Source organism: Microtus oregoni, unplaced genomic scaffold, assembly GCF_018167655.1.
Source record: "Microtus oregoni isolate MIOR12 unplaced genomic scaffold, Mior012 000032F_ref0000030, whole genome shotgun sequence".
NCBI lineage: Eukaryota > Metazoa > Chordata > Mammalia > Rodentia > Cricetidae > Microtus > Microtus oregoni.
In genome coordinates, this window is record NW_024543091.1 from 9,161,028 (window position 1) to 9,188,635 (window position 27,608).

Consider the following 27,608-nt stretch of genomic DNA (forward strand, 5'->3'; position numbering starts at 1 on the left):
TCTGTCTGCCGGTCACCTCTTCATAAGGACCTCTGGTTTCATGACGTTCAGAGACTGTCATCCACAACCAACAAGCTTAAAACAAACACCAAACCAAACAGAACAATTTTTCACCATATTTAATTGACATGGGTTGCTGATAACAGAAAGGTTTTCCTTCTCGAAGCCTCCTAGGATCTATACCTTGCTTTGGAAAGCTCTGTAGCTGGTCTACGGTGATGCTGAAATTGGATACTCGCTGTGGCCACCTTAAGGCCTGCTGCCACTAGAACTTCAGAACGTTCCTGACCACCTCAATATAGTGGCCATCTGGAGGTGGCTTCCTCTGACTCCCAGGTTGCAGAAACTTCTGAATTGTAGGAATGTTGCTGATTCTTGTCTTAAATGCCTAAAACAGGAAGCAGTGGAGTCAGGAGCTCAATAGCTGTCACAATCGTTAAGAAATCAGTTTTCCCATAAAAGAGGAGCTCAGGCCTTTATATATAGTCTCTCTTCTTTTGTTGCTGTTTTGTTTTTGTTTTTTGAGACAGGTTTCTCTGTAGTTTTGGAGCCTGTCCTGGAGCTAGCTCTTGTAGACCAGGCTGGCCTCGAACTCAGAGATCTGGCTGCCTCTGCTTCCTGAGTGCTGGAATTAAAGGCATGCACCACCACCGCCTGGCTATGGAATCCAGTATATTCTTCTGGTCTCTTTTGGGCACTGTGTGCACATGGCACATAGATTTACATACAGCTAAACACCCACACACATTTTTTTTAAAAAAACAAGGTATTCTAATATGTATATATTCCATACTTTCTTCATCCATTCTTCCATTGAAGGGCATCTAGGTTGTTTCCAGGTTCTGGCTATTACAAACAATGCTGCTATGAACATAGTTGAGCATATACTTTTGTTGTATGATAGGGCCTCTCTTGGGTATATTCCCAAGAGTGGTATTGCTGGGTCCAGGGGTAGGTTGATCCCGAATTTCCTGAGAAACCGCCACACTGCTTTCCAAAGTGGTTGCACAAGTTTGCATTCCCACCAGCAATGGATGAGTGTACCCCTTTCTCCACAACCTCGCCAGCAAAGGCTATCATTGGTGTTTTTTATTTTAGCCATTCTAACAGGGTAAGATGGTATCTTAAAGTTGTCTTGATTTGCATTTCCCTGATCACACTGCATGTACTGGCTTTGGGGGAGCCTAGGCAGTTTGGATGCTCACCTTACTAGACCTGGAAGGAGGTGGGCGGTCCTTGGACTTCCCACAGGTCGGGGAACCCTGATTGCTCTTCGAGCTGATGAGGGAGGGGGACTTGATCGGGGGAGGGGGAGGGAAATGGGAGGCGGTGGCGGGGAGGAGGCAGAAATCCTTAATAAATAAATAAATTTAAAAAAACTATAGAAATTCAAAAAAAAACAAAAAAAACAAAATTGTGCTGCACTTGGAATAAAGGTGATGAAGAGGTCACAGACAGAAAAAAGAAGAAGAAAAGGCATTTCAGAAATTAGGTTTTTTGTTTTTTTTTTTTTTTTGGGAGGGCTCCATAACTGGCTTTAAACCTTGCCTGGGTCTCATTGCGCCCTCTGGTGACCGCAAGTTGAATTGGGTTTGTTTGTTCCCAGACTATGGAGGAGGGATGAGAATTCTCATTCCTGGTGAAAGAGGCCAGGAAACAGCTTTTCATCCACTGGCTCCATAAGGAGGATCAGGGCGGAGCCTGCACAGTGCAAGAGCAAAGGCTAACCCCAGCGCGCTCTGCCTGGAAGGGTCTCCCCGAAAAGGTGTGCAGGTATAGAAAAGAGGGCCCTAGGCAGGCAGAGATATAGAAATGAATACAAATGAGAGGAAATGGAGGCAGAGGGAAAAAAAAAAAAAAACAAGGTATTTTTAAAAATGAAAAGGCAGGTGATCCAGGTGTGATAGCACATGCCCTTAATCCAAGCACTCAGGAAGTCTGTGAGTTCAAGGCCAGCCTGGCCTTTATAATGAGCTCCAGGCCAACCAGGGCTATACAGTGAGAACCTATCATAAATAAGTATATTAATTAATTAATTAATCAATAAAGGGGTGGGAGATTGTCCCTGTCAACAGTCAGTCCTGAATGGTGGAGGACTTAGAGATACTTGGGGAGGGGACCCCATTGTCTTCAGCTATGTAGTCACTGCTGAGCTCACCATGCCCATACGGACTGTTCCACATCCATATTCATGGAATGACCCAGTTAAACTCAGTGGTCACAAAGCAAAACAAAGGGATTTGTGGGGAAGGTTGATGAGGGCAGAGGAGGGATAAGAGTAGTCAGAAAGTAGTATACACGTGAAAGGAATTATCAAAAATAAATTTCATAAAAGAGCCTTTAAAGCAACAAAATACATGAGAAAGGAAAATGGCTACACATATAAAAATGCATACATGAAAACATTTCATGATCACTGTGAAGCTATATAAACAGGCCACAGAATATTTAGTGTAATCCTATGTTTTGGAGCATATAAAATGATACATTTCGTGCCAGTAGCGTGTGTGCAGAGGGATTCATGTGTCTGCATGTGAGTGCATGCATGTGTGCATACAATTCTTAAAGGAAATTTAAGCCAGGAACTCTAAACATAACATATGAAAGGAAAAAAGAGTTCTCTATATTGGTAGATGGAGGAAAATATCTAGAAAGCTTTTTTTTTTTTTTTTTTTTTTTGTAAAAACAAAGGGAGCGGAGAGTTGACTGGTTGCTCTTCCACAGGACCTAGGTTTGATTTTCAGCACCCGTGTGGGAGCTCACAGCCATCTGTAATTCCAGTTGTAGGTGACCTACCACCTTCTTCTGGCCTCTGAGGACATCTGCACACATGTGTACACAGACATACATGCATGTGAAATTAAATTTAAAATGAAGCAAGAGTTGTGTAAGAAAATTATAGCTAGGGCAAGAATACTTTTGTATATTTGCTTATGTCTTATACATAGGAACACTGAGAGAACACACAAGAAAGAGTAAAAGGACAACGGGGACAGGAAGATGGGGTCATTACAGAGATGGGAATTTCTCAACTTGAACCTTTCTTATATGCCTTTGCTGGGGTTTTTTTATATTGTTCTATTGCTCAATGAAAATAAACATTATGCCACAGAAGAATATTTGTTGACATATAGATATATTCATGATTATTGAAAAGAACATTAAAAACAGACCACAAATCCAATGTTTACTATAATCCTATTTTAGGGAAAATACAAAGTGATAGGTAAAGAAGTTTCCTGCCTGTAGAATTATATTTTTTTTCCCCGTTTATCTTTTGGTTTAGATACTGTAGGAGCATAAACACACCTTTTCTTTTGTAATAAGAAGGAAGAAATGCTGGGGTTTTGTTTGTTTGTTTTTATATTTGGTTTTTCAAGACAGGGTTTCTCTGTAGGTTTGGAGCCTGTCCTGGAACTCACTCTGTAGACCAGGCTGGCCTCAAACTCACAGAGATCCACCTGCCTCTGCCTTCCAGTGCACCACCACTGCCAAGTGCTGTTCTTTTTTTTTAAATACACATTTTCATTTATAATTCACAGTACCTAAAATTCTTTACATTAAAATGACAACTAATTCATTTTTAAATATTTTATTGAAAATAGTTATTTTCATACAATATATTCAGATTATGGTTTTCCCTTCCTACCTCCTTCCTCCCAGATTCTCCTCACCCATCCTACTCCAAGCCTTCTCTCTCTTTTTTTTTTAGATTTATTTATTATGTATATAGTTTTCTGCCTGCATGTATGTCTACATGCCAGAAGAGGGCACCAGATCTAATTACAGATGGTTATGAGCCACCATGAGTTAAAAAAAAAAAAATGGAAATTGAATCAAGACCTCTGGACCTCTGAGCTATTTCTCCAGCCTCCCCCACTCCAAGAAAATGAAAGGCAAATAAAAGACAAATAAACAGCAATAAAAAGGAAAAAAACTAAGAAAGAGCCGGAGAAATGCATCACACATACACACATACAAAACCCATAAAAAAATTCTCAAAATCAGAAACCATAATATACAAGCAAAAGACTAGTAAGGTTAAAAAGAAAAACCTCCAAAAATGCCACTGAGTTCATTTGGTGTTGGCCGTCTACTGCTGGGCATGGAGTCCGCCCTTAAATGTGGTCTGTTTACCCGGTAAGACACCCTTAGAGAAACTAATTAAAAACATTGTTCTTAATAGACACAACCTAATGATTCTCTCTGAGAAAAATGTGAGGAGCTAGAGCAGGGGCCAAATAAGTGTGGCAACAGTGGGATTCTTTGTGGAAACTAAGGCAATGTTGACTGAGAGATGACCCAGCATCAGGACCACTAAAAGTGGACACCATCATCTGATAGGAGCTAGGCTAAAAGGACAAAGACTCTCGTCGCGAGTAAACAATGTTAAGAGTGCTGAAAAGGAAGAAGAAAAGACAGTCCTGAATGTTCATTATTTGTTTTGCAACTACCAGGGACTGAATCGAGGACCTCATACATGTGTATAATGTGCTCTGCCTCTGAGCTGTGTGCCCCAGCAGTTTAAACCTTCATATCAGAACCTCAAACACCCATTTTCCCATCATATTAAGTGCCGTTCCCTAACAGATCCTACAGTATAAGTTTGACGATGCCTTTGAGATAGTTTCTCTTCAAGTTTTAAGTCTGGCTTGAAGGCATATCTGTACCGACAAGCATCCTACCTGCAGCAGAGGGAAGTCGGACAGAATGGAAGCGCTGAGTTCCTCCACCATCAAAATGGCTTCTAACAGCTGTATGTCTGCCCAACTGAACCGGTTGCCAACAAGAAAATCCTCCCCGTGGTCTTTCAAAATCTACAGAAAAGAAAGACATACTTTAATGGAAGCAATGATGATTTGCCCGTCTGAACACTGTACTCTGAGGCTCACTGAGGAGTCTTTGATGATCTCCAAAGCTAGCAAGAACGGATGAAGTCAACTCTCTTGCACGTACCGTGAAATGATGGAATCTTCTGGGAATGAGTCAGTGACTATCAAGGCCTATGTGGTGAAGGGCTGGCACTTTCTGGAAAGCATGGAGGGAGTAAAAAAACTGTACCCACCAGTACAGGGACACATGGGAGCTAGGATTATTGGGGACCCAGCTGTTGGGACACAAATCAAAATAAGTCCCCAGTGGAATCAGAAACCCAAACCAGAAAAAAAAAAAAGCTAATTTTTCAGTACCCAGTGGAAAGCGGATATAAAAAGATACCAGAATCAGCTTTGAGTAGCAAATACGTAAACTATAGAATGAAGTCTCATTCTATATATATGAACTTGGGAAGGGGTCTGGATAAGTTACTCAGTGATTAACAGCACATGTGCCTCTGTATCTCCAGTTCCAGGGCATCTGGCGCCCTCTTCTGGCCTCTATGGGCATCAGATACACGCATGATACACAAACATGCAGGCAGGCAGAATAAATTTAGATCTAAAAAAAAATTAATGAAAAGAAAAAGGTCTTAAGCAAGTAAGTAACAGGATTGACATTTGTAAATGCCAAGTAATAGCTCCATAGAAATTCTGCTTTGGAAAATCATCTAAATGATCGAACAGGGGTGTAAGAAACTTCAACAAACCACAATTATCTATAATTGAAAATATCTATTTATTATAAATATCTATTTATATTGAAAAACTGGGCAGAAATATATGAAACCAATTCTTACACTTCTCTTTTGATGATGGGGAATAGTTATAGTTTCTGATTAAGATCTTCAAATAAATTGAGCACAATAAACATTGTGGTGGTTTGAAAGAGAATGACTCCCCCCCCCCCCCATAGATTTGTAGATTTGAATACTTGGTCACTAGGGAGTAGCACTCTTTGAAAGGATTAGGGGCAGTAGCCTTGTTGGAAGAAGTATGTTACTGAGCTTGGGCTTTGAGGTCTCAAAAGCTCATCCCAAGCTCCTCCTACTGCCTGTGGATCCAGATGTAGAACTCTCAGCTATTTCTCCAGCACCACGTCTGCTTGCATGCCACTATGTTCCCCACCATGATGGGGACTACACCTCTGAAACTGTAAATAGCCCCAGTTAAATGTTTTCTTATATAAGAGTTGCCATGGTCATGGTGTCTCTTCACAGCAACGGGACAGCGACTAAGACAAGCATGCGGAAATCTATGAGAGAAAGTAGTATCAAGCTACTTATAAGATAAAACCATAATAATGCCAATAGCACCCTAATTGTTCCTACTTGAATATGCTAAGTAATTATTTTATGTATTAAATAAAAAGAAAGCATGCATCTCCATCTTTTATAGAAACCACACTCCAGAGTAACTAAGTATGTCATGTAGGAGAGAGATTCATGTTCTCTCCGTCTCTGTCTAGCTATGTAGCTCAGGCTGATCTTGAACTCCACATTCTCCTCTGTCTGATCTCCAAAGTTCTGAGAATACAGGAGTGCCCTATTGCACTTGGTTTGGGAGTATCTTTGTGTAGAGAATAGTCTATTTAAATGAGGGAAGAGAGCTGGGCATGGCGAAACACACCTGCAGTCACATACGTAGGGGGAGACAGGAGGACTAAGGCCATAGCCAGCTTGGACTACATAGTTAAATATGAGGCTAGGCTAGAGTGCAGGGAACCTGTCTCAGATAGATAGATAGATAGATAGATAGATAGATAGATAGATAGATTGATTATAGATAGATAGATAGATAGATAGATAGATAGATAGATAGATGATTGAGAGAGAGAGAGAGAGAGAGAGAGAGAGAGAGAGAGAGGTCAATATTTCACATCTACTAATAAACCATCATGGGCTGGCATTGTCTATTGTACAAAGAACAACCATCGGACAACTTGTGCCTCTTGATGATTTACACAGTGCCATCTATGAAGTATGCTGGGGGCCAAATAGTTAGACCTGAGTCCAATCAAGATTATAATTCCAGATTCCAGGACATTGAGGAATAGAGGAATAGGTTGTGTTGACTAAAAATCATGAAACCACATAAAAATGCAATAGAAAAGGAGGGGAGACAAGAAAGGGGTAGCTAACAGAGAAAAAGGAACCTTAAGTCTTCTAATTAGGATTGTAAAGTTAAGCTTGATCCAGATTTGAACAAATGAGTCATTTTTAAATGTTTTGAGAAGTATTGGGTAGACTCCCTGGTTTACAATCTACAGCATAAGCAGACTAAACTCTGTGACATTTAGATGAAAGTGCTTCATGGCCTTGTCCTTGAATCAAAGGAACTCATCTAGAACACTGAAGGACTGACAGAACTCTGCATCTCAGTTTACACAATATCCTACAAAACCTTTAGTTGTGGGCCCTGCCCTAACAGGTCTTCCACACCATTCCACACACTGCCCTAGAGACTTGCAATCTTTCAAGATGTGTTGTGAAAACAGTTTCATTAGCATTTCCCACTGAATGCTGCACAAAAGTTTCCAATTTAAAAGCTTTTGTCTTCTTTATTCAGGCAGTTAGCTTCCAGTACTGGATTCAAGGTGAATTCAAGGTGGTTGATACCTTGGGCTAGTGGCTTATTGATTCTTTAAAAACAGAACAGAAATTGTTTTATTAGAGGTTCCATAATTTTGGAACCCATATTATTAAAGTTTGACCCTAGGGACTAGAAAGATGACTCAGTGGTTAAGAACATTGTTTGCTCTTCCAAAGACCTGGGTTCAATGCCCAAACCCACAACCAACTGTAATCAATTCCAAGGGATCAGATGCCCTCTTCTGGCCTTCACATGTACCAGGCATTCATGAAGTTCATGGCATACTTGCAGGCAAAACACCCAATCACATAAAATAAAAAAGTAAATATTTTCTTAAGTTTTGACCCTGTCTTAGTTACTTTTTTATTGCTAGGAAAAGACACCATGACTAAATCAGCCTCTGATGGAAGAGTTTATTTGGGGCTTATAGTTTCAGAGGATTAGCATCTATGATAATCGTGGCAGAGATCATAGCAGCAGGTAAGCTGGCGTGGTGCTAGAGCAGTAGATGATACCTTACATCTTGAGACAAAAGCATGAGGCAGAGAGAACTCACTAGAAATGGTGTGGGCTTTGAAACCTCAAAGCCTGCCCCCAGTGACATACCTCCCCCCCGATAAGACCACACTGCCTAATTCTTCCCAGACAGTTCCATAAATAGGGGACCAAGTATTCAAAATATACGAGCCTATGAAAGCTACCTCATTCAAACCACCAGAGACCCCACAGCAGGAACTCTCTCACACAGCCAGTCCTTTAATACATGTGTTTTATTTTGTGTGACTGTATACGGGGGGATATGCTTGCCATGGCATGAGGAGGCCAGAGGACAATTTACAGGAGTTGGTTCTCTCCTTCTACCATCTGAGCTTCCAAGATTGAATTCAAGGTTTTAGTCCTGACAGCAGGTGCCTCTACCCACTGGTACCCATATTTCACTTACCTTTTTGAACACTCATTCTTAAATATTCTGCATATTAGGAAGAATACAAGCTTACCTTTTCAAAGACAGGGAAGTAACGGGTTTTAGCTCTCTTCACTATTAAAGCATGGCTCTCCTCTTTTTCCTTCGGGGGTTTAAATGCAGCCTGGGCGATCATTATCATCAGGTCCAGGGTGCCATCAGCATACATGTCAATCCTGAAAGAACACCATAGACTCCCATTGGAAAGGAGCCTTCAAGAGCAGGCTTCCCAGGGCAACACAGGACAGGATACATAGTGCTAGCAAGTGGTGTTTAATTTTCCCAAAAATCTTCCGCTCTCAGGAATGATTTCCAGAACCAAATCTAGCCAGGTGATACAGTAGTATGTTCAATAGCCCCACCCAGTCAGCCATTGGAAATAATATATAAACAATTGCCTAAATCTATAATTTATCATTACATGGATGACATTTTGCTATCTGATTCAAATGTAGATACTTTAGAAAGAATGTCTGAAGAAGTAAAGAAAGAATTGCTTAAATGGGGATTACAAATTGCTCTTGAAAAAATACAAAGGGGAGATTCTAGCAATTACCTAGGTTATAAAATAGGTTTACAGAAAATTAGAACACAAAAAGCACAAATTAGGAGAGACCCATTGTGGACTCTTAATGACTTTCAAAGATTGCTAGGAGACATTTCCAATCTACGACCCACTGTTGGGATAACACCCAATCTAATAATTCATTTGAACAAAACCTTAGATGGTGAGAAAGACTTAAATAGTCCCAGGGAATTAGCAGGTGGAGCTGAGAAAGAATTAACTTTGATTGAAGAGAAATTACAGAAAGCACATGTGGATTAGAGAAATTACAGAAAGCACATGTGGATTTGGTGAATCTGAATCTTAACTGCATTCTAGTCATATAGCCCACCAGAATTTACCCTATAGAAATTTTAATGCAGAGGGAAAATATTATCTTATAATGGATCTTTTTACCACATAAACCAAGTAAAAAATTAAAAATTTATGTGGAAAAGGTCTTTGAATTAATTATAAAAGGACAATTGAGACTTCATCAATTAGCTGGACTAGATCCAGCAGAGATTATAGTACCTTTTACTAATGAAATTAAAAAATTATGGGAAGATGACAAACCCTGGCAAAGAGCTTGTGCCAATTTGTTAGAAGTGATTAATAGCAATTATCCCAAAAGTGATAGACTTAACCTTATAAAGAGAACTACTTGGATTCTTCCCCACATTGTATGTGACACACCAATAACCATAGCCCATACATTCTATACTAATACAAATAAATTAGGAAAGGCAGGTTACAAATCAAAAGATTTAAGTCAGGTAGAATAAAGCCCTTATAATTCTGTCCAAAAGTCAGAATTCTATGCTAGTCTCATGGTACTAAGGGATTTTAAAGAAACTAAATATAGTTCCTGATTCACAATATACAGAAAGAGTTGTTTTGCATATTAAAACCACTTAATTTATATCAAATCATACAGAATTGACTTCATTATTCATTCAGGTTCAAGATATAATCAGGAATAAGCTTTGTCCCATATACATAACACAAATCTGATCCCATACGGGTCTGCCAGGTCCTCTAGCTCAAGGTAATGCAAAAATTGATTGATTACTGATTGAAACTGTGCTGAAGACCTCAGAATTTCATTTAAAAAATCATGTCAATAGCAAAGGTTTAAAGAAAGAGTTGTCTATTACATGGCAACAAACTAAGAAGATTATAATAAAATGTCCTACTTGCTCATTCTATAACAAAATACTGATAACTGCAGGGAATAACCCAAAGGGTACTCAAAGGAATGAAATCTCACAGTTTCACTTTGCAAAATTTGGAAAATTAAAATACGTACATCACACCATTGACACCTATTCAGGTTTTCAATGGGCAGCTATCTTGAGCTCAGAAAAGGCTGATTCAGTAATCACACATTTATTAGAAGTTAGGGCCATCATGGGTATACCTGCACAAATAAAGACAGATAATGGTTCTGCATATGTCTCTAAGAAAATGAAACAGTTTTTTGCTTATTATAATATAAAGCATATTATAGCTATACCAAACAATTCTAGGGGTCAGGCAGTCATAGAAAGATCAAATTGAACTATAAAGGATACATTAAACAAACAGAAAGGGATGGAAAATATCCCCAGAAATAGATTGCATAATGCTTTATTAACCTTGAATTTTCTTAATGCTAATGAGAAGGGAACAATCAGTAGAGAGACATTGGATAATAGAAAGAACTAAATTAAATCATCCAGTGTATTTCAAGGATGTGTTGGCCTCATATTGGAAACCAGGAGATGTGCTATGTTGGGGAAGGGGTTCTGCTCTTGTTTCCACAGGAGAAGAGAGGCTATGGATACCATCAAAATTAATAAAAATTTAGTTCGAAAAAGAGAGACCTCTTGAGAAAGAGAAATGACAGCTCATCCACAAAGGTGACAGTCTTACAGATGGTAAAGAAACCTCATAAGGGTTGGTTCTGATCTTGTCTTTGCAGGAAAATACTCACCTTCAAAAAGTTGAGAGAACTTAGACTTCTAGATGCCTAAAGAAGAAAAGATAGCTATCCAGAAAGAATCACCAACCAAAGAGGAATCTGACTTATGGTACCATATCCTCTACAGTGCAAAATTTTATGATATATATTATTTATTATAAAATTTTATTATATATATTATTTATTATAAATATATATATTTCTTAGTACAATAAAAACATAAATCACTTAAAAATCAAAGGTGACTTTGGAATTGGATAGTGTCTGTTCTTCTCTAAATTCAAGCATGTTGTTAAAAAAAAAATCAGAGTTTCTGTCTCATATCAAGAACTATCTAGTATGGGACAGAAAAGAAAAGAATTTAGGAAAAAATTTACTTCTCCCTGAAGGCGTAAGTCACAAACAATGCCACACCAATTCGGGGTTATGATTATTAGGGTGGTATTTATTAAAAGGGGGAAAAACTTACAGATCACTGTCCCAGGCAACAGCCCTCTATGCAACCAGGAAAGGAGTCTAGTCGCAGGCGGAGCAGGAAGTGAAGAGAGAGAGGAGAGGGAAGTGGCCGCTTTTTTAAAGGGAGAGAAACCACGCCCCAATGGGCTGGTACCTCAGCGGTGATAGGCTGGAGGAGTGGGAGGACCTCCCGCAACACCTCCCCCTTTTGTTTAAATAAGAGAGTTCTAAACCTACTATGAAATTATATACAATAAGTACAAATATCCTATTCTAACTAGCTTAGGTCTTGTATAATAAATAACTTGGCCAAGTCATGAGAGAAAGTAACTACATTTATATAGTCTTCAACCCCATCAAAGATCTGAGAAGGGAAATAATGTTACCTGGGTAATTAGGAAGTTCAGTAAAACAACTTCCAAAACATGCAACAAATCACAGAGACAACTGGCTACCTGGGCAATCACCCAAAATCACGTTAGCAGCGTTGAAGCAACCAACTTTGGCTAAGGCCTAACATAACTGACATACCATTTTCAAAGGCAAGCAACTTTTCAAAACTATCTTACCCTGTCTTGGCAGGATATGACAGCCCTGTTTTATCCACTGATGCATGCTCTGTATCTTTGTCAGTCATTGAGGTATGGGCATTTCTTTGCCCAAAGGCCAGTTCTGCCAAAAAGAAGGCTCCAGGTGGAGTGTCTTTGGTGCTCAACATTCTCTCGGGAATAGAGTGGTGTTGCCAGGAGCAATTGTGTCTCACTACCACAAAACTCTGAGTTAGATTAAAGGCCATTTTCTACAGCTCTTTGAAGAAGTTGAAGATTATCTATCTATACTGAGTATAATCTCTATATATCTAAAGAACCTGATTAGTCTATTATAAATGACAAACTTAGATGACTATTAGTCTATATAATTCTCAATATCTATCTAACTTAAAGACTAAGACAATAAACGACTGTGAAACAAATGAGGACAATGACCTCCAAATATAAACAATGTACAAATAAACATTGCAGTAGGTAAATATATATCAATACACAGTCATTATATAAGTATCTTAATCAGAGGTAGAAATGTACACTGCAATATGGTAAATATATACAATATATATATATATCAATACAATATATGTCAATACATAAAAAAATGTTTTAAACAGAGGTAGAAACATGCATGCGTACAATAGTCAATATAATTTAACTTTGTATCAATATACAAGAATCTATACCAATGTATTTGTCTAAAAACAGTAACTCACAATTACAAATCTATTATCCCATCATCCCTCTTTTTTTTTTTTTTTTCAAAATGATCCCTGAGCGTTTAAAATTCCTCCCCCAACCCTCAATCGTATACTAATTATAATCAACCCCTAAATGATGTCCCTAAACCCAAGGGCAAGTTTTATTGGGAAAGGGGACGTCGTCCTCTAGAATTACTTCCAGCTGTCATGGGGGCGACGTTCTTTCTGGGGGATCCTGTGAAAGTGAAATGATGGTTAAATTTCAAGATCAATGTCTTTTAAAATTGCCAATAGTCTCTGAGTATTTTGTGCAGGTCTGGCCAAAATGTTGTATAAGATGTGCACCATTTCAGCTAACCAAGTTGGAACTGTCTTGTGCAGCTGGTACCAAAAGCAGGTCTTGTAGTAGCGCTATCAGTATCATGACGTCATATCAACCAGGTGGAGTTGTTGTTATGGGGCCCCATCTTCTTCCTGGAAACTTCAAATGTCACTTCAGGAAAAACTCATTGTTCATTATGAAAAACTTAAACATTAATCATATAGACATATATAGACATATATATATATTCAATGAAAGACATGATAGATATATTCAATGAAAAGTATGATAGATATGAAGAAAAGCAAAGATGTTTTCTAAACTCATATTTCTTTCTGTCCCATATCATGGCTCTTGACATGAGACAGAAACTCCAGAAACTCTGGGTTTTTCTCTTACTAACAGGCTTGGAATTGGAGAGGGACTGAGCCAGAGTCCAACTTCAAAACCAGCTTTATAAATTTAGAAATATGGTTTAATATTACTTACACAATCCATTCAGTTGTCTTGATATTTCCTATTGGGCAGGTATTTTTCCATCTGTCAGTATCCAAACATCCAGGGTCCCTTGAATTTCTCAAAGATGAGTGTTTTCCTGTGGAGATAAGAACAGAACCCTGCCCCCATTCTATATGTTTTTCTTACCACCTGTATGAATATCATCGTTGTGGATGAGTTGTCATTTCTCCTTTCCAAGAGGTTTCTCCTCTTCAAATCGAAACTTTATTAATTTTGATGGTATCCATAATTTTTCTTCTCCTGTGGAAACAAGAGCAAAACCCCTTCCCCAACGTAGCACATCTCCTGGCTTCCACTGAGAGGTCAGCACATCTTTGAAATAAATCGGTTGATTTAGTTCAGCAGACTTTTCCATTATCCAATGTCTTTCTGCTGCTGTCGTTCCTTTCTCATTAGCGTTAAGAAAATTCAAGGTTAATAAAGCATTATGTAATCTATTTCTGGGGGTATTTTCAGTCCCTTTCTGTTTGTTCAGCATATCCTTTATAGTACGATTTGATCTTTCTATAACTGCCTGACCTGTAGGATTATTTGGTATACCTGTAATGTGTTTTATATTATAATAATCAAAAAAGCGTTTCATTTTCTTAGATACATATGCTGGACCATTATCTGTCTTTATTTGCGCAGGTATACCCATGATGGCCATAACTTCCAATAAATGTGTGATTACTGAATCAGCCTTTTCTGAGCTCAGGGCTGTAGCCCATTGAAAACCTGAATACGTGTCTATGGTGTGGTGTACATATTTTAATTTACCAAATTCCATAAAGTGGAACACATCCATCTGCCAGATTTCATTTCTCTTAGTACCCTTTGGGTTACTCCCTGCAGGCAACGGTGTTTGATTATAGAAAGAACAAGTAGGACATCTCTTTATAATGTCCTTAGCTTGTTGCCAAGTAATGGAAAATTCTTTCTTTAGGCCTTTACTATTGACATGATGCTTCTTATGAAATTCCGAGGCCTGCAACACACTTCCAATCAATAATTGATCAATCTCAGCATTGCCTTGGGCTAGAGGACCAGGCAGACCTGTATGGGACCGGATGTGTGTTATGTACATCGGACAAAGCCTGTTCCTGATTATGTCTTGTACCTGGATAAACAATGAAGTCAACTCTGTGTCATCTGGTATAAATTCAGCGGTTTCAATATGCAAGATAACTCTTTCTGCATATTGTGAATCTGTAACTATATTAAGAGGTTCTTTAAAATCCCTTAGCACCATAAGAATGGCATATAATTCTGCCTTCTGGACAGAATTATAAGGGCTTTGTTCCACCTTACTCAATTCATCTGACTTGTAACCTGCTTTCCCTGATTTATTTGCATCAGTATAGAACGTACGGGCTCCAGTTATTGGAGCATCACGTACAATTCTAGGAAGAATCCAAGAAGTTCTTTTTATGAGATTAAGTCTATCACTTTTGGGATAGTTGCTATTAATTTCTCCCAAAAAGTTAGCACAAGCTCTTTGCCACGGTTCATTGTCTTCCCATAACTTTTTTATTTCTTCAGTAGTAAAAGGCACTATAATTTCTGCTGGGTCTATACCTGCTAGTTGACGAAGTCTCAGCTTACCTTTTATAATTAATTCAGAGACCTTTTCCACATACGTTTTTAATTTTTTACTTGGTTTATTAGGTATAAATATCCACTCTAAAATAATATCTTCCCTCTGCATTAGAATCCCTGTAGGAGAAATTCTGGAAGGCAATATGACTAGGATGCAGCTAAGATTTGGGTTCACCCTATCCACATGTGCCTCCTGTAATTTTTCCTCAATCATTGTCAGTTCCTTTTCTGCTTCAGCTGTCAGTTCTCTTGGACTATTCAAATCTTTATCACCATCTAAGGTTTTGTTTAAATGAACTATTAGATCAGGTGTTATCCCAACAGCTGGTCGTAGACTGGAAATGTCTCCTAACAATCTTTGGAAGTCATTAAGAGTCTTTAACCGGTCTCTCCTAATTTGTGCCTTTTGCGTTTTAATTTTCTCTAACCCTATTCTGTAACCTAGGTAATTAATAGAATTTCCTCTTTGAATCTTTTCAGGGGCAATTTGTAATCCCCACCTAGGCAAGACTTTCTTTACTTCTTCAAACATCCTTTCTAAAGTATCTTTATTTGAATCAGATAATAAGATGTCATCCATGTAATGATAAATGATGGACTTGGGGAATTGTTTACGAATTATTTCCAATGGCTTACTTACAAAATATTGGCACAGTGTAGGACTATTGAGCATACCCTGTGGGAGGACAGTCCACTGATATCTCCTATTAGGCTGAGAATTATTATAAGTAGGCACTGTGAAGGCAAATTTTTCTCTATCCTTTTCTTGTAACGGTATAGTGAAAAAACAATCTTTCAAATCAATAACTATAAGAGGCCATCCTTTTGGTAACAGAGAAGGCAAAGGAATTCCAGATTGTAGTGGGCCCATAGGTTGAATTACTTTGTTGACAGCTCTTAGATCTGTCACCATTCTCCATTTACCAGATTTCTTTTTTACAACAAACACAGGAGAATTCCAAGGGCTGGTTGATTCTTCAATATGGTGAGCATCTAGTTGCTCTTGCACCAGCTGTTCCAATGCCTGTAGTTTATCTTCAGCTAGAGGCCATTGTTTGGTCCATATTGGCTTCTCAGTTAGCCATTTTAAAGGTAGGGCCGTTGGTACCTCTAAAGGTTTGGTATTTGCTGTATGTTCTTGTACAGCCTGAATGGCTGGTGACCTTTTTCCATAATACCTCATCATATCCTTCCCAGAATTATGAGTTCCTGGAAATACAGGAATGTTAATCTGGGTATTCCATTGCTGTAGCAGGTCACGGCCCCATAAATTTATGGCAATATTGGCTATATATGGCCTTAGTCTTCCTATTTGCCCTTCGGGCCCTATGCATTCAACCCATCTTGTGCTTTGTTTTACACGAGATAGGGTTCCAATTCCCAGGAACTGAACATCTACCTCTTGAAGAGGCCAATTCGGATGCCAAGATTCTGGGGTAATGATACTTACATCCGCACCTGTGTCTAATAAGCCTTCAATAAAAGTGCCATTTATACAGACTCTTAGCTTTGGTCTTTGATCATTAATAGAAGTCTGCCAAAATATACGTTTACTCTGTCCTATTGGGTTTTTTGACTCATCCTCCACACGTAATTCTTCATTTAGACCAGTATTACTTTTTACAGCAGAAATTGGAGCTTTTAATTTTCTTGGTGAGGAACGTTCTCCACTGTGACTGGGAATGACTGGGCCACTGTTGGCTTGGGGGCCTGCGAGAGGCCCCCCAAGGAGTTTCCCGATGATATCGGATTGCCCCGTCTGTCTGTTGTTGACCTACATTCGTTGGACCAATGCCTGCCTTTACCGCATCTCCTACATATACCTGAAGGCCGAGGTCTCCTATTTTTGTCATTCCCAGAAGAGATATTCCTAGAAATTCTTTGCCTGCAATTCCTTTGCAAATGTCCTAATTTACCACAATTAAAACACCTGGCAGTTTGATGTCTCCTCATTGCTTTGGAAATCGCTTCTCCTACCCAAGATTCATCATTATAGCTAAACGTCTCAACATTCATCGCATGCTGAATCCATTCATCCATAGGTGCTGATCTAGACTTTAAAGGCCCAATTATCTTTTTGCATTCTATGTTTGCATTCTCAAAAGCTAGAGATTCAAGAAGTATTCGTCTAGCTTCTGGGTCTGTTACCCCTATGTCCAGAGCCTTAATTAATCTTTGCAAAAAGTCAATAAAGGGTTCTCTCTGTCCCTGCCTAATTCTGGTATATGATTCAACCCTTTTTGCTGGATCTTGTATCCTATTCCAAGCATTTAAAGCTGCTTGGTGACATAGACACAGTACTTCATCGTCATAAAGAGCTTGGACCTGTGGATCAGCATATTCTCCTGCACCAAGAATTTGATCTTGGGAAACCTCAATACCTTTTGCTCTTCCTTGCTGTTCCATATGTTTGGATTCTTCTCTGAAATAAATTCCAAACATCAAGGAAGGTCCATTATCTAAAACTGCAGACACTAACTGATGGAAATCATGGGGAGTAGCTCTAGCATTAGAAGCCCAAGTCCTTATCATTTCCTTTACATATGCATTGTGCAAGCCAAAATTAACAACAGCTTGCTTAATTTCTTTCAGATCATTCATTGCTATTGGCGTCCATCTAGCTTCTCTGACTCCCTTTGAGCCTTTAGAAGTTGATGCTTTTTCAGAATTAAGTATAGGGTATGTCGCTAGAACCCTGGGTAAGCCAGTTCTAATAGCTGGTGGAGGCCTTGTATCCTGTCCTTGTGCCTCCTTACTCTGTTCACCAGCTGCAATAATTTCCCCAATCTTTTCAAATCTTTTTATCATTGTCTCTCTTAAATCCTGAATCTCCTGACCTGTATATATTTCCAGTGATTTCACTGAGGTATCAATTTTTTGGTCCCCATTCTGCACCTGTGATTCCAAAGCTTTAATTTTTTCCTTCAAAGATAACATGTCCTCCTTAAACTTTTCTTGTATATCATGTAGATTCCCATCTTGGAGGTACATTCTGTCTGTTACCTTATCAAAACTTTGTGATAAAGTCTGAACGTCAAATTCAACAGCCTGAACCCTTTCAGGTAACTTTCTAATACCCTTGGATATGGAATCAATTTTGTCTGTCATAGTATCCACTTGTTCAGATAACCTCTGATTTTCAATAATTTTAATCCTGTCAATTAGTTGTTCATTATTAGTTCGTAAAGATTCTATCATTCTTAGGAGTGCCATATTCTTCTGTTCATTATTAGTACGTAAAGATTCAATCGTTCTTAGTAGTGCCATATTCTTCCTTAATGATAGAATATGGAAAAGAAAACTGAAGGCTAGTAACAAGCAAATTATGGTATCCCCATAATCATATAAACCTTGTATGATGTAATTCGTTGTATTAGTAAATATAAATTTACTAATCCATTGTATTAGTGAAAACAAAGCAGTAAAATTTGCGTTAGAAACAAAAACTGCAATATTACCTATTATCCAGCAGGTGGCGCTGTTGCAGAGTCGCGGTGAAAACATGGTCCTGTTTCAGTGCCTTAGTAGATGTTAAAAACTGGAAAATGCAAGTTTCTCAACAAAGTAAATGTAATTAAATCAATTCCTGAGACGGAACCAGAAACCCAGAATCCAGGGGTAGAGAAGAGCAATCTGGAAGCCGCTTATGCCTCCACGTGACAGAGTCACCCTGAGGGGTTGCAGCTTTCAGCAACCACGTGCTCTGGTTCGTGCCACTTAAGAGCTGTACTTGCAAGGGAGATTTAAAAATGACTCAGAAAAGAGCAAACCACGCGGCCAGAGACTACGCGGGCCTGTGGAGTTTAAATCCACGTGGGGAGTCCAAGGCCGCTGGCGGCTGAGGAAGGGGAGGGCTCCCGCCAAGCCGAACTAGAGCCCGCCAAGCCCGCGGCCGCCAAGCTGAACTTGCGCCCGCCAAGCCCGCAGCCGCCAAGCTGAACTTGGGGCCGCCAAGCCGAACTCGCGGCTGCGAGTGGGGAAAGGAGAGGTTCTAAAACCAAACGTTGGGCGCCAAAATGAAGGCGTAAGTCACAAACAATGCCACACCAATTCGGGGTTATGATTATTAGGGTGGTATTTATTAAAAGGGGGAAAAACTTACAGATCACTGTCCCAGGCAACAGCCCTCTATGCAACCAGGAAAGGAGTCTAGTCGCAGGCGGAGCAGGAAGTGAAGAGAGAGAGGAGAGGGAAGTGGCCGCTTTTTTAAAGGGAGAGAAACCACGCCCCAATGGGCTGGTACCTCAGCGGTGATAGGCTGGAGGAGTGGGAGGACCTCCCGCAACATCTCCCCATACTATTTTGTCTCTATTGTACTTTTCATTAAATATATGTCTAGGGCTGGAGAGATGGCTCAGAGGTTAAGAGCACTGACTGCTCTTTCAGAGGTCCAGAGTTCAATTCCCAGCAACTACATGGTGGCTCACAGCCATCTGTAATGAGATCTGGTGCCCTCTTCTGGCCAACAAGCATACAGACAGAACACTGTACACATAATAAACAAATAAAATCTTTAAATAAATAAATAAATGTCTATATGAATAATGTTTAAGTTTTCCACAATGAACAATAAATTCTCCTGAAGTAATCTTTGAAGTTTCCAGGAAGAAGATGGGGCCCCACAACAATGATTCCACCTGGTTGATATGACGTCATGATGCAGATAGTGGTACTTTAAGATCAGTTTTGGGTACCAGCTGCTCAAGATGATTCCAACTTGGCTAGCTGAAATGGTGCACCTTCTTACAACATTCTGGCCAGAACTTCAAATAAGAACTTAACCATCGGGGGCTGGAGAGATGGCTCAGAGGTTAAGAACATTTCCTGCTCTACCGAAGGTCCTGAGTTCAATTCCCAGAAACCACATGGTGGCTCACAACCATCTGCAATGGGGTCTGGTTCCCTCTTCTGGCTAGCAGGCATACACACAGAATATTGTATACATAATAAATAAATAAATATTTCAAAAAAAAAAAAAAGAACTTAACCGTCATTTTAGTTTTTACAGGATCCCATAGAAATAACCTCACCCTCATGACAGCTGAAAGTAATTCTAGAAAATGATATCCCTCTCCCAACAAAGTATGTCCTCAGGGTTAGGTACATCTATTAGGGGTTAATTACAAGTGGTATAGGGTTGGGGTTGAGGTAGAAATTATGTAAGGGGTCTCTTTAAAACAAAAGGAATTGAATGGGATAATAGGTAGATTAGTGTGAGCTTATTCATAATAATAATAATAAGTGAATACTTGTGAGCTACTATTTATAGACAATCTACATTGCTATAAATTCTTATGTATTGCTACAAATTCAAATTATATGCTATATTGAATATGCTTCTATTTTGCTTATATTTGTGAACCTATGCAAAAGTTATTTTGTCATATTGTATGCATGCATGTTTCTACCTTGGCTTAAGATATTTTGCATATTGATACAATTTTAGGATATACATATATCATATTGTACTAGACATTTCTACCTCTGATCAAGATAGTTAGACACTATTTATATTTTGAGGTCCTTGTCTTTATTTGCTGCACAGTTGTTTAAAGATTATCTAATATTCTAGTATAAAGCCTTAGTCTTTAAGCTATATAGGTATTAAGATTATAGGTCAATAGTCATCCATGTTTGTTATATACTTATAGTTAGACTAATCGGATTCTTTAGATACATAGAGATTCTATTCTGCATAGATAGGTAATTTTCAACCACTTCAAAGAACTATAGAATATGGCATTTAAATAACCTAGGGTTCTGTTAATGCGAGACACCATTGCTCCTGGCAGATCCGATGTATTCCCAAGAGAATGATGGGCACCGAAGATACTCCACTTGGAGCTTGTTTTCTTCTTGGCAAAACCAGCCGTTGGGAAAGGAACTGTTGATGCCATGACCACTGACAAAATGCACAGTATCCAAACTGGACAAGCAAGATATATGAAAAAAGACTGCCAAACATTGCCAAGACAGAGTAAGATGGTTTTAAATGTTCCTGCCTCTGAAAATAGTCTGTCAGTTACTCTAGGCCTTAGCCAAAGTTGGTAGCTCCAACATTGCAAATGAGACTTTGGGTAATTGCCCAGATAGCCAGTTGTCTCTGTCATTTATTGCACCTTTTGGAAGGTGCTTGATTGCACTTCTTGTTTACTCAAGTAATATTATTTCCCTTCTCAGGTCTTTGATGGGGTTGAAGACTAGATAGTCATAGTTACTTTCCTCTCATGACTTAGCCAAGCTATTTCTAAGACAAGACTTAGACTCCTTAGGATAGGATAAGTATTGAAGCATTCAGCATATGTTTCATGCTTGATATTGTTTATGCTGGTTGTAATTCTAATTTTTATATTTGATATTTGTTTTTATTGTGTACAGTTTTGTATTAGGCTTAGAACTCTTTTATTTTAGATAAAAGGGGGAGGTGCTGTGGGAATTCCCTCATCCGATAACCTTTAAGATACTGGCCCATTTTAGGCATGGTCAAATGTACTACATATACAGATGTAAAAATGTGTGCGGGCTCCTTGACTTGCTGGATTTGGTTCCTGTTCCCCACAAATGCAGAGTACTGCTGATTTGTGAGACCTTTATTACACTCCATTCTGAGCTTATGTGGGACTATTTTATTGTAATGGACAACAGATAGCAAAATAGATCATTGATAATATGTTCAGGGTTTGTTTGCTGAATCAGTCATTCTCACCTTCATGTAAAATACTTCACTAGGGCAATTTCTGAGATCATAGTTTTCTAGGCATGAATATGAGAATACTATAAGCTGACTAGTATGGGTTATATCCAAAGAGAGGGTAGATATGTGCTCAGAATTCTGCACAAGTCCTGCCTCCTCTAGCAACAGCACCTCCCCTTTGTTCCCTTACACTCCCCCTTCAGTGCCGGTTGAAAGATGCAATCAAATCAGGTTTCTGTTGGTATAAGACCACAGATGCTTGGTTTCAAAATCTAGTAGAGGGATGAGCACTAAGGTACCTGAGTCTCTCCTTCAGGTCCTTCCCGTACAAGTTGTACTTGGCAGCGAGGTAGCTGAGGATGGCTCTAGACTGTGTCAGCGGCATTCCATCAATTTCAACCAAAGGGACTTGATCAAAAAGCAGGCGGCCGTCTGTGACATGAAAGAGAGAGTAAGCTATTCATCTTCAATGATTTCAACGGTTACAGTTCATCTGCAGGATGGCCCAACTGACTCCCCAGAATGGTTTCTTCTTAAAATGATGAATGACAGGTCCCAGTAGGTAAGAAACGACAATCATTTATTTCGTGTCAAATTCAAGCTTTGTTTGATTAATTCATGCTCTTTTTGTGTGTATTGAACAACAGCAATTTAAAAAAGATTTTTCTGGGGCTGGAGAGATGGCTCAGCAGTTAAGAGCAATGACTGCTCTTCCTGAGGACCCGGGTTCAATTCCCAGTACCCATATGGCAGCTCACAACTGTCTGAATATGCAGTTCCAGGGGATCTGACACCTTCACACCAATGCACATAAAATAAAGTTAAATAAAAAAAAAATTTTTTTAAAGATTTTTTCTGTATTGATTCTAATATATACATATTTATAAACTGTTTTATACAAATACATATATTTTATACAATATATTTGTACATATGTTTATACAAATACAGAGTAAATTTTACGTATATATAAAAAGATCTCAAACCTTAAGCTGTGTAACAGTGTTTGGGCATGAAGGTTGCCAAGAATGCCTCATCCTCAGATATTCTGAGCTGGGACGGAGGTCTGAGAATATGAGCAAAGCACATTGCCTGCTTCTGTAGGGCATGACAGCAGGAGGGACACAGGCACAAGAGCACATCACAGGCAGTCATGCATTCTAGCCTTGCACGCTAGAGCGAGCTACTTACCTGAGCTTCGGCATCCTGTCTCTAACAATAATATCTATTTAGCAGGACTTTGAAAAGGGATAAGAACTAGAAAACAATGCCAGGAATCCAAGTAAATCAAAACCAAGTTTTCATTGGTGACTGCTTACATCACTGTAGTTTATTATTGCTCACCAGCAGGAAAACCTTTTGAGACTTGTGTGTTAGGTGATTTTGTCCTTGTGTGGATACTGTAGTGTGTACACACACAGACTAAGATGCCTACAGAGTCACTAAGCAAAATAACCTCTTCAAGGCTTAGGCAGCATCATGAAGGAGGGGCCAGAATGGAAGCAAGAATGAGAGGATGGGGAGGGATGCTGTGAGATGGTGCCTCTGGGTCAATTGCATCCCAGGAATCACAGCAGCTAGGGTTACTGAGACTAGCTTAAGACTGGGCCCATCAACATTCCATCATGGATAGAGGAGGGGCATTAGGGCTCCATTCTTCCCTGAGGGGCCATTGATAGTTAATGGATCCTGGAGGAGGGGGAGTCATTGTCTTTGGTGGTAAGGCCACTTGTAAAACGCCCATGCTCTACTAAACAACCTCTGAACCATGCTCATGCAAACAATTCTAATTAAATTCAGTGAGTCCAAAAAAAAAAAAAAAATAAGAAGGGGACTGGCAGAAAGAACAAAGCATTCAAGCATTCAGTGGGAGGATGGGAGGGATAGGAGAGGGCAATGGGGTGTTATCAAAATCACATACATGAATGGAATTGTCAGAGAATAAAATTTAAAAGTAAAAAAAGAATGGGCATGGTTCAGTCTCAAGTACATCCTGTGTGTCATAATTCGATAAATCTATTAAAAACACAAAGAAAAAATAGGTGTGAACCACAAAACGTAGGGGCTAGCCTCCTTACTCTGCCGCCAGCAACCGGGACAAGGTTAAGCCTCACTAAAGGGAGTCAGGTGCTGAGCCGCTAAGGAACTTATACTATTAATTAATTGAGGCCAGTGCTGTCAGATACTTGGTACGTATGACGGCTACAGAGATCCGATAATATTAGCTTTGCATCAGGAAAACGGGGGTTAATCAGGCAGCGTTTGTAGGAATGTTGGTGCCAGTTCCTTCCAGTAGCAGCCACTTCTGAGACCTGTGTTTTATATGATGACTATATATCCAGAAACAAGTTTTTATTTTTTCCCCATAAGACAGCATTGAATAAATCAAAGCTCACCCTTTTGCAACTTCTCATATTGTTCTCTTGTCTCCAGAAATTCTTCTTCAAACTAGAGTAAGGAGAGAGAGACATGGTTATAACTTTAAGATGGGAAGCAGGAAGACAGAGATTCCGACACCTTTTGGAAATGCCTTAGAGCTTTCAGAATAAAATCTAAAAGGGAACCGCAAAGCTGTCGACTCCTACCTAAAAGTAAGATGGGGCGTGTATTTAGAGATTAACTGTCAGGGGTGTCCAGCCTTTTGACACTGTGACATGATGTTGTCGTCTACTAATATATTGGCTGCATTCATAGCTATCCTGTGTATGCCCACACGCTAGAGGAGGGTTGCAGATCGCATTATATATGGTTGTGAGCCACCATGTGGTTGCTGGGTATTGAACTTAGGACCCCTGGAAGAGCAGCCAGTGCTCTTAACCACTGAGCCATCTCTCCAGCCCAATTTTCCCTCCCCCCTCCCTTTTTCCTATTTGGTTTTTATAATTTTTCCTTCCTACCAGATCAATTTCAGTTTATCTTTGGGACTGATATAGTCAAAGAAAGAGATCCAAAGATCCCACTCAAGTGAGGCTATGGTCATTTCCTGATGGGTTTTCTAAAGCTTTGCTATGGTGGTTTTGTCCTTCACAACTTGAGATGGTGTGGGACAGATGGGCAAGCTAAGGAAGAGTCCTTATAGGGGAAAGTGGAAAACAAAGCCAGCAGTGAGCCCTTACTCCAGAGGGCATGGTATGCAGACAGAGAGAGACCATTCTAGGCCGATTCTATAAAGTCAGGGGCAGGAGTTAGAGATAAGGGAAGAGCCAGTTAACAGATTGCACATCTGGGCTGGGGCTCCAGCAGGCAGCCATGAACATTCCATCAGTGAGGTGCTCAGGTAGGAGTTAAATGGCCTCAGAAAAACCAACCAGTCCAGTAGAGAGAATGGGCTAGATGTACAGTTCTTCCTCTAAGATCTTTTCATCTCTAGGAGCTTCAGATGACCCCAGGCCTTCATCTTCCCTCCACCCCTGCACCGCAGGCTTGACACTAATCTCCCCGCTTTTCTCTTATCTAAGAAAACAGCTGGAAAGAAAGAGAAGGAAGAGCTGAGCCTTAAGTTCCATCCCCAACCAGAAACCAACCTCCACTCCCGCCGCAGCCAACAGCCAGCGGATGGACTCCATCCTGCCTCTGCCCTGAAAGTAGTAGAGCTTGGGCTTGCTTTCCATGATTCCTGGTTCAGTTTCCTAGGGGGAAGCAGTAAAAAGTGCATTTGAACAACAAACTAGTATACAGTGTATGCTTTGTCACCGTTTATAGCCAGGATGAAACAGGATAAGCAAAGTTCTTGTGCAGGGATGCACACATACACGCACATGTGCACGCGCACACACACACACACACACACACACACACACACGCACTCGAGGTAAAGCTATAGAGAAAAAACACAAAGGCAGGACCAAGGATGGCTCTATGAATACCTGACTAGGACTGGGGAGGGGCATTTGAGGCTTCTGGGCTGTCAACAAAGTCCCGCTTCTTGAACAGAAATAGCAGTCTTTAAAATTAGCCACTTAGATGTGTGAAAATTGTTTGCCTTATGCTTTATAAATGTTGTCGCTCACAACTGAGAGACAAGAACAAACTATACTCAACAAGGGTATATTATTTGAGATCACCTCTGATATTTGGAGAAAGGAACCAGGAATTGATATAATGGTTTCCTGAATATCTCTAAAAAAATATCTTTTCTAACATCTGAACTGGAATGCCCAGTGGGAACTTGGAGCCTTTAATTGGTGCCAAAGACTTTATTTTTCCAGGTAATAACATGTCAACAAAATAGCAAAAAATATGTTAATCATGGTGACAAGTTAGAAAATATCAAGTTGGGGCTGGAGAGATGGCTCAGTAGTTAGCAGCGCCGACTACTCTTCTAGAGGACCTGGGTTCAATTCCCAGCACCCAGATGGCAGCTCACAACTGTCTATAACTCCAGTTCCGGGGGATCTGACACCCTCATACCGATGCACATAGAATAAAATTAAATAAATTAGGTTTAAAAAAAAAGAAAGAAAATGCCAAGTTAAAAGCTAGCTAACTTCATTACCCACTTTCTCCAATAGACAGGTCATCTGAACAAAAACTAAACAGAGAAACATCTGAATTAAATGACGTCATAAATCAAACGGACCACAATGTAATAAAGCCTACAATCAACGAATTAGTAGTAGTTATACAAACTCATAGAGATTAAAAACCACATTACTGAATGATGGCTGCAGAAAGATTTTGTTTACCATTGAAGCGTTGTGGCATGCTACGGCTGCCACCTATCTCCTTTTTAAGTAAGAAAACAAAATATTTAAAATTTTTCTAGGGAGGAACAAATATATAGTTGCTCAAATACTAATAAATATTTTTAAATTTTCAGCTTTGTATCTTATGTCAATCAGTCAGTTAAAACCCCACTTAAATCTTACGTACTTACTTTTGAAGCTAGAGTTAATGTATAATGAACGAGGGTGTTTTAGCATGCCCAGTCATATAAAAGCTGTGCACAGACAATGCAAGCCTGTGAGGCCACGGATGGATGTCCATCTGCTAGTTTCTTCAGTTACACACACTTCCGGGTAAGCAGGGAGAGAAGTTAGGACGAGTAATAAAGATGAACTTTCAAGATGGCTGGCTTCTTCTATACCCTCCTGGCTGGAGACAAAGGCAAGGCCCCTTCAAACAAGGCCTTGGAGGCTTTCTTCTCCTACTAGCCGGCCCACTGAAGAAAAACTAGCTCAACAAATTCCAAGCGGGATCAGCACGTGTTTACACAATGGTCGCAGGCCTGCAAAACACCTTTCCTTCCAACTGACCAACCCTAAGTTAGGGGAGGAAAAACAACTCTTCAGAGACTTAAGACCCCAGCCCTGCGGAGGGTCTTTCACTCTGTGTGTGCTGCGTGTGTGTGTGTGTGCGCGCGCGCGGCATCTCGACCCCAGTAAATACCTCTCGACTGCTGATTCTGTCCGCTCCTGCCTGTGGTGTTTGAGATCTCGTCACTGCTACCTCTTGAGGTCGAGGTTTTTCCTGCCTTTTAATAATTTAATTGGCAGAGAAAGCGAACCCTACCAAGACCCCTGGATCGCATCAATCACTTATCTTCTATGCAGAAAAATTTGTGCCTTTTATCTGGCCTATGCAAGCTTTGAAATAATGGCCATCAAATAAATCACAAATTAAAACGATTGCCGATTATAAGCTGTAGATTTAGTGTAACTATTCAGCTCAAGAGGAGTACACACACACACACACACACACACACACCACGCACACTAACCTTATTCTTCTAGAACTGGTCTCCAGGCACTAAAGAAGGAAGCTGCTAAATCTGTTAAATGAAAGTTCAGAGCCCTTCAGATTTGATAGCAATCTTCCCCACCAGCCAGTGAGCTTTTCGGAAGTGCGCAAGCC

The 27,608-nt window shown here is 39.7% G+C and overlaps 1 protein-coding gene across 2 annotated transcripts; it reads right to left on the reverse strand.

Moving 5' to 3' along the window:
- Positions 1 to 105: 105 nt before the first annotated feature.
- LOC121466100 (glutathione S-transferase A4) lies at positions 106 to 27,608 on the reverse strand. Of its 2 annotated transcripts, none has more exons than XM_041679641.1 (7): positions 27,475 to 27,608; positions 25,280 to 25,384; positions 24,152 to 24,203; positions 22,055 to 22,187; positions 8,465 to 8,606; positions 4,686 to 4,817; positions 106 to 388 (listed from the first exon to the last, which is right to left on the reverse strand). In XM_041679641.1, exons 2-7 carry the CDS (start codon positions 25,364 to 25,366, stop codon positions 266 to 268), a joined length of 669 nt encoding a protein of 222 aa, XP_041535575.1. In that variant the 5' UTR covers positions 25,367 to 25,384; positions 27,475 to 27,608; the 3' UTR covers positions 106 to 265. The 2 variants fall into 2 exon arrangements, with proteins under 2 accessions (XP_041535575.1, XP_041535576.1); XM_041679642.1 differs by lacking the exon at positions 27,475 to 27,608 and adding an exon at positions 26,632 to 26,894.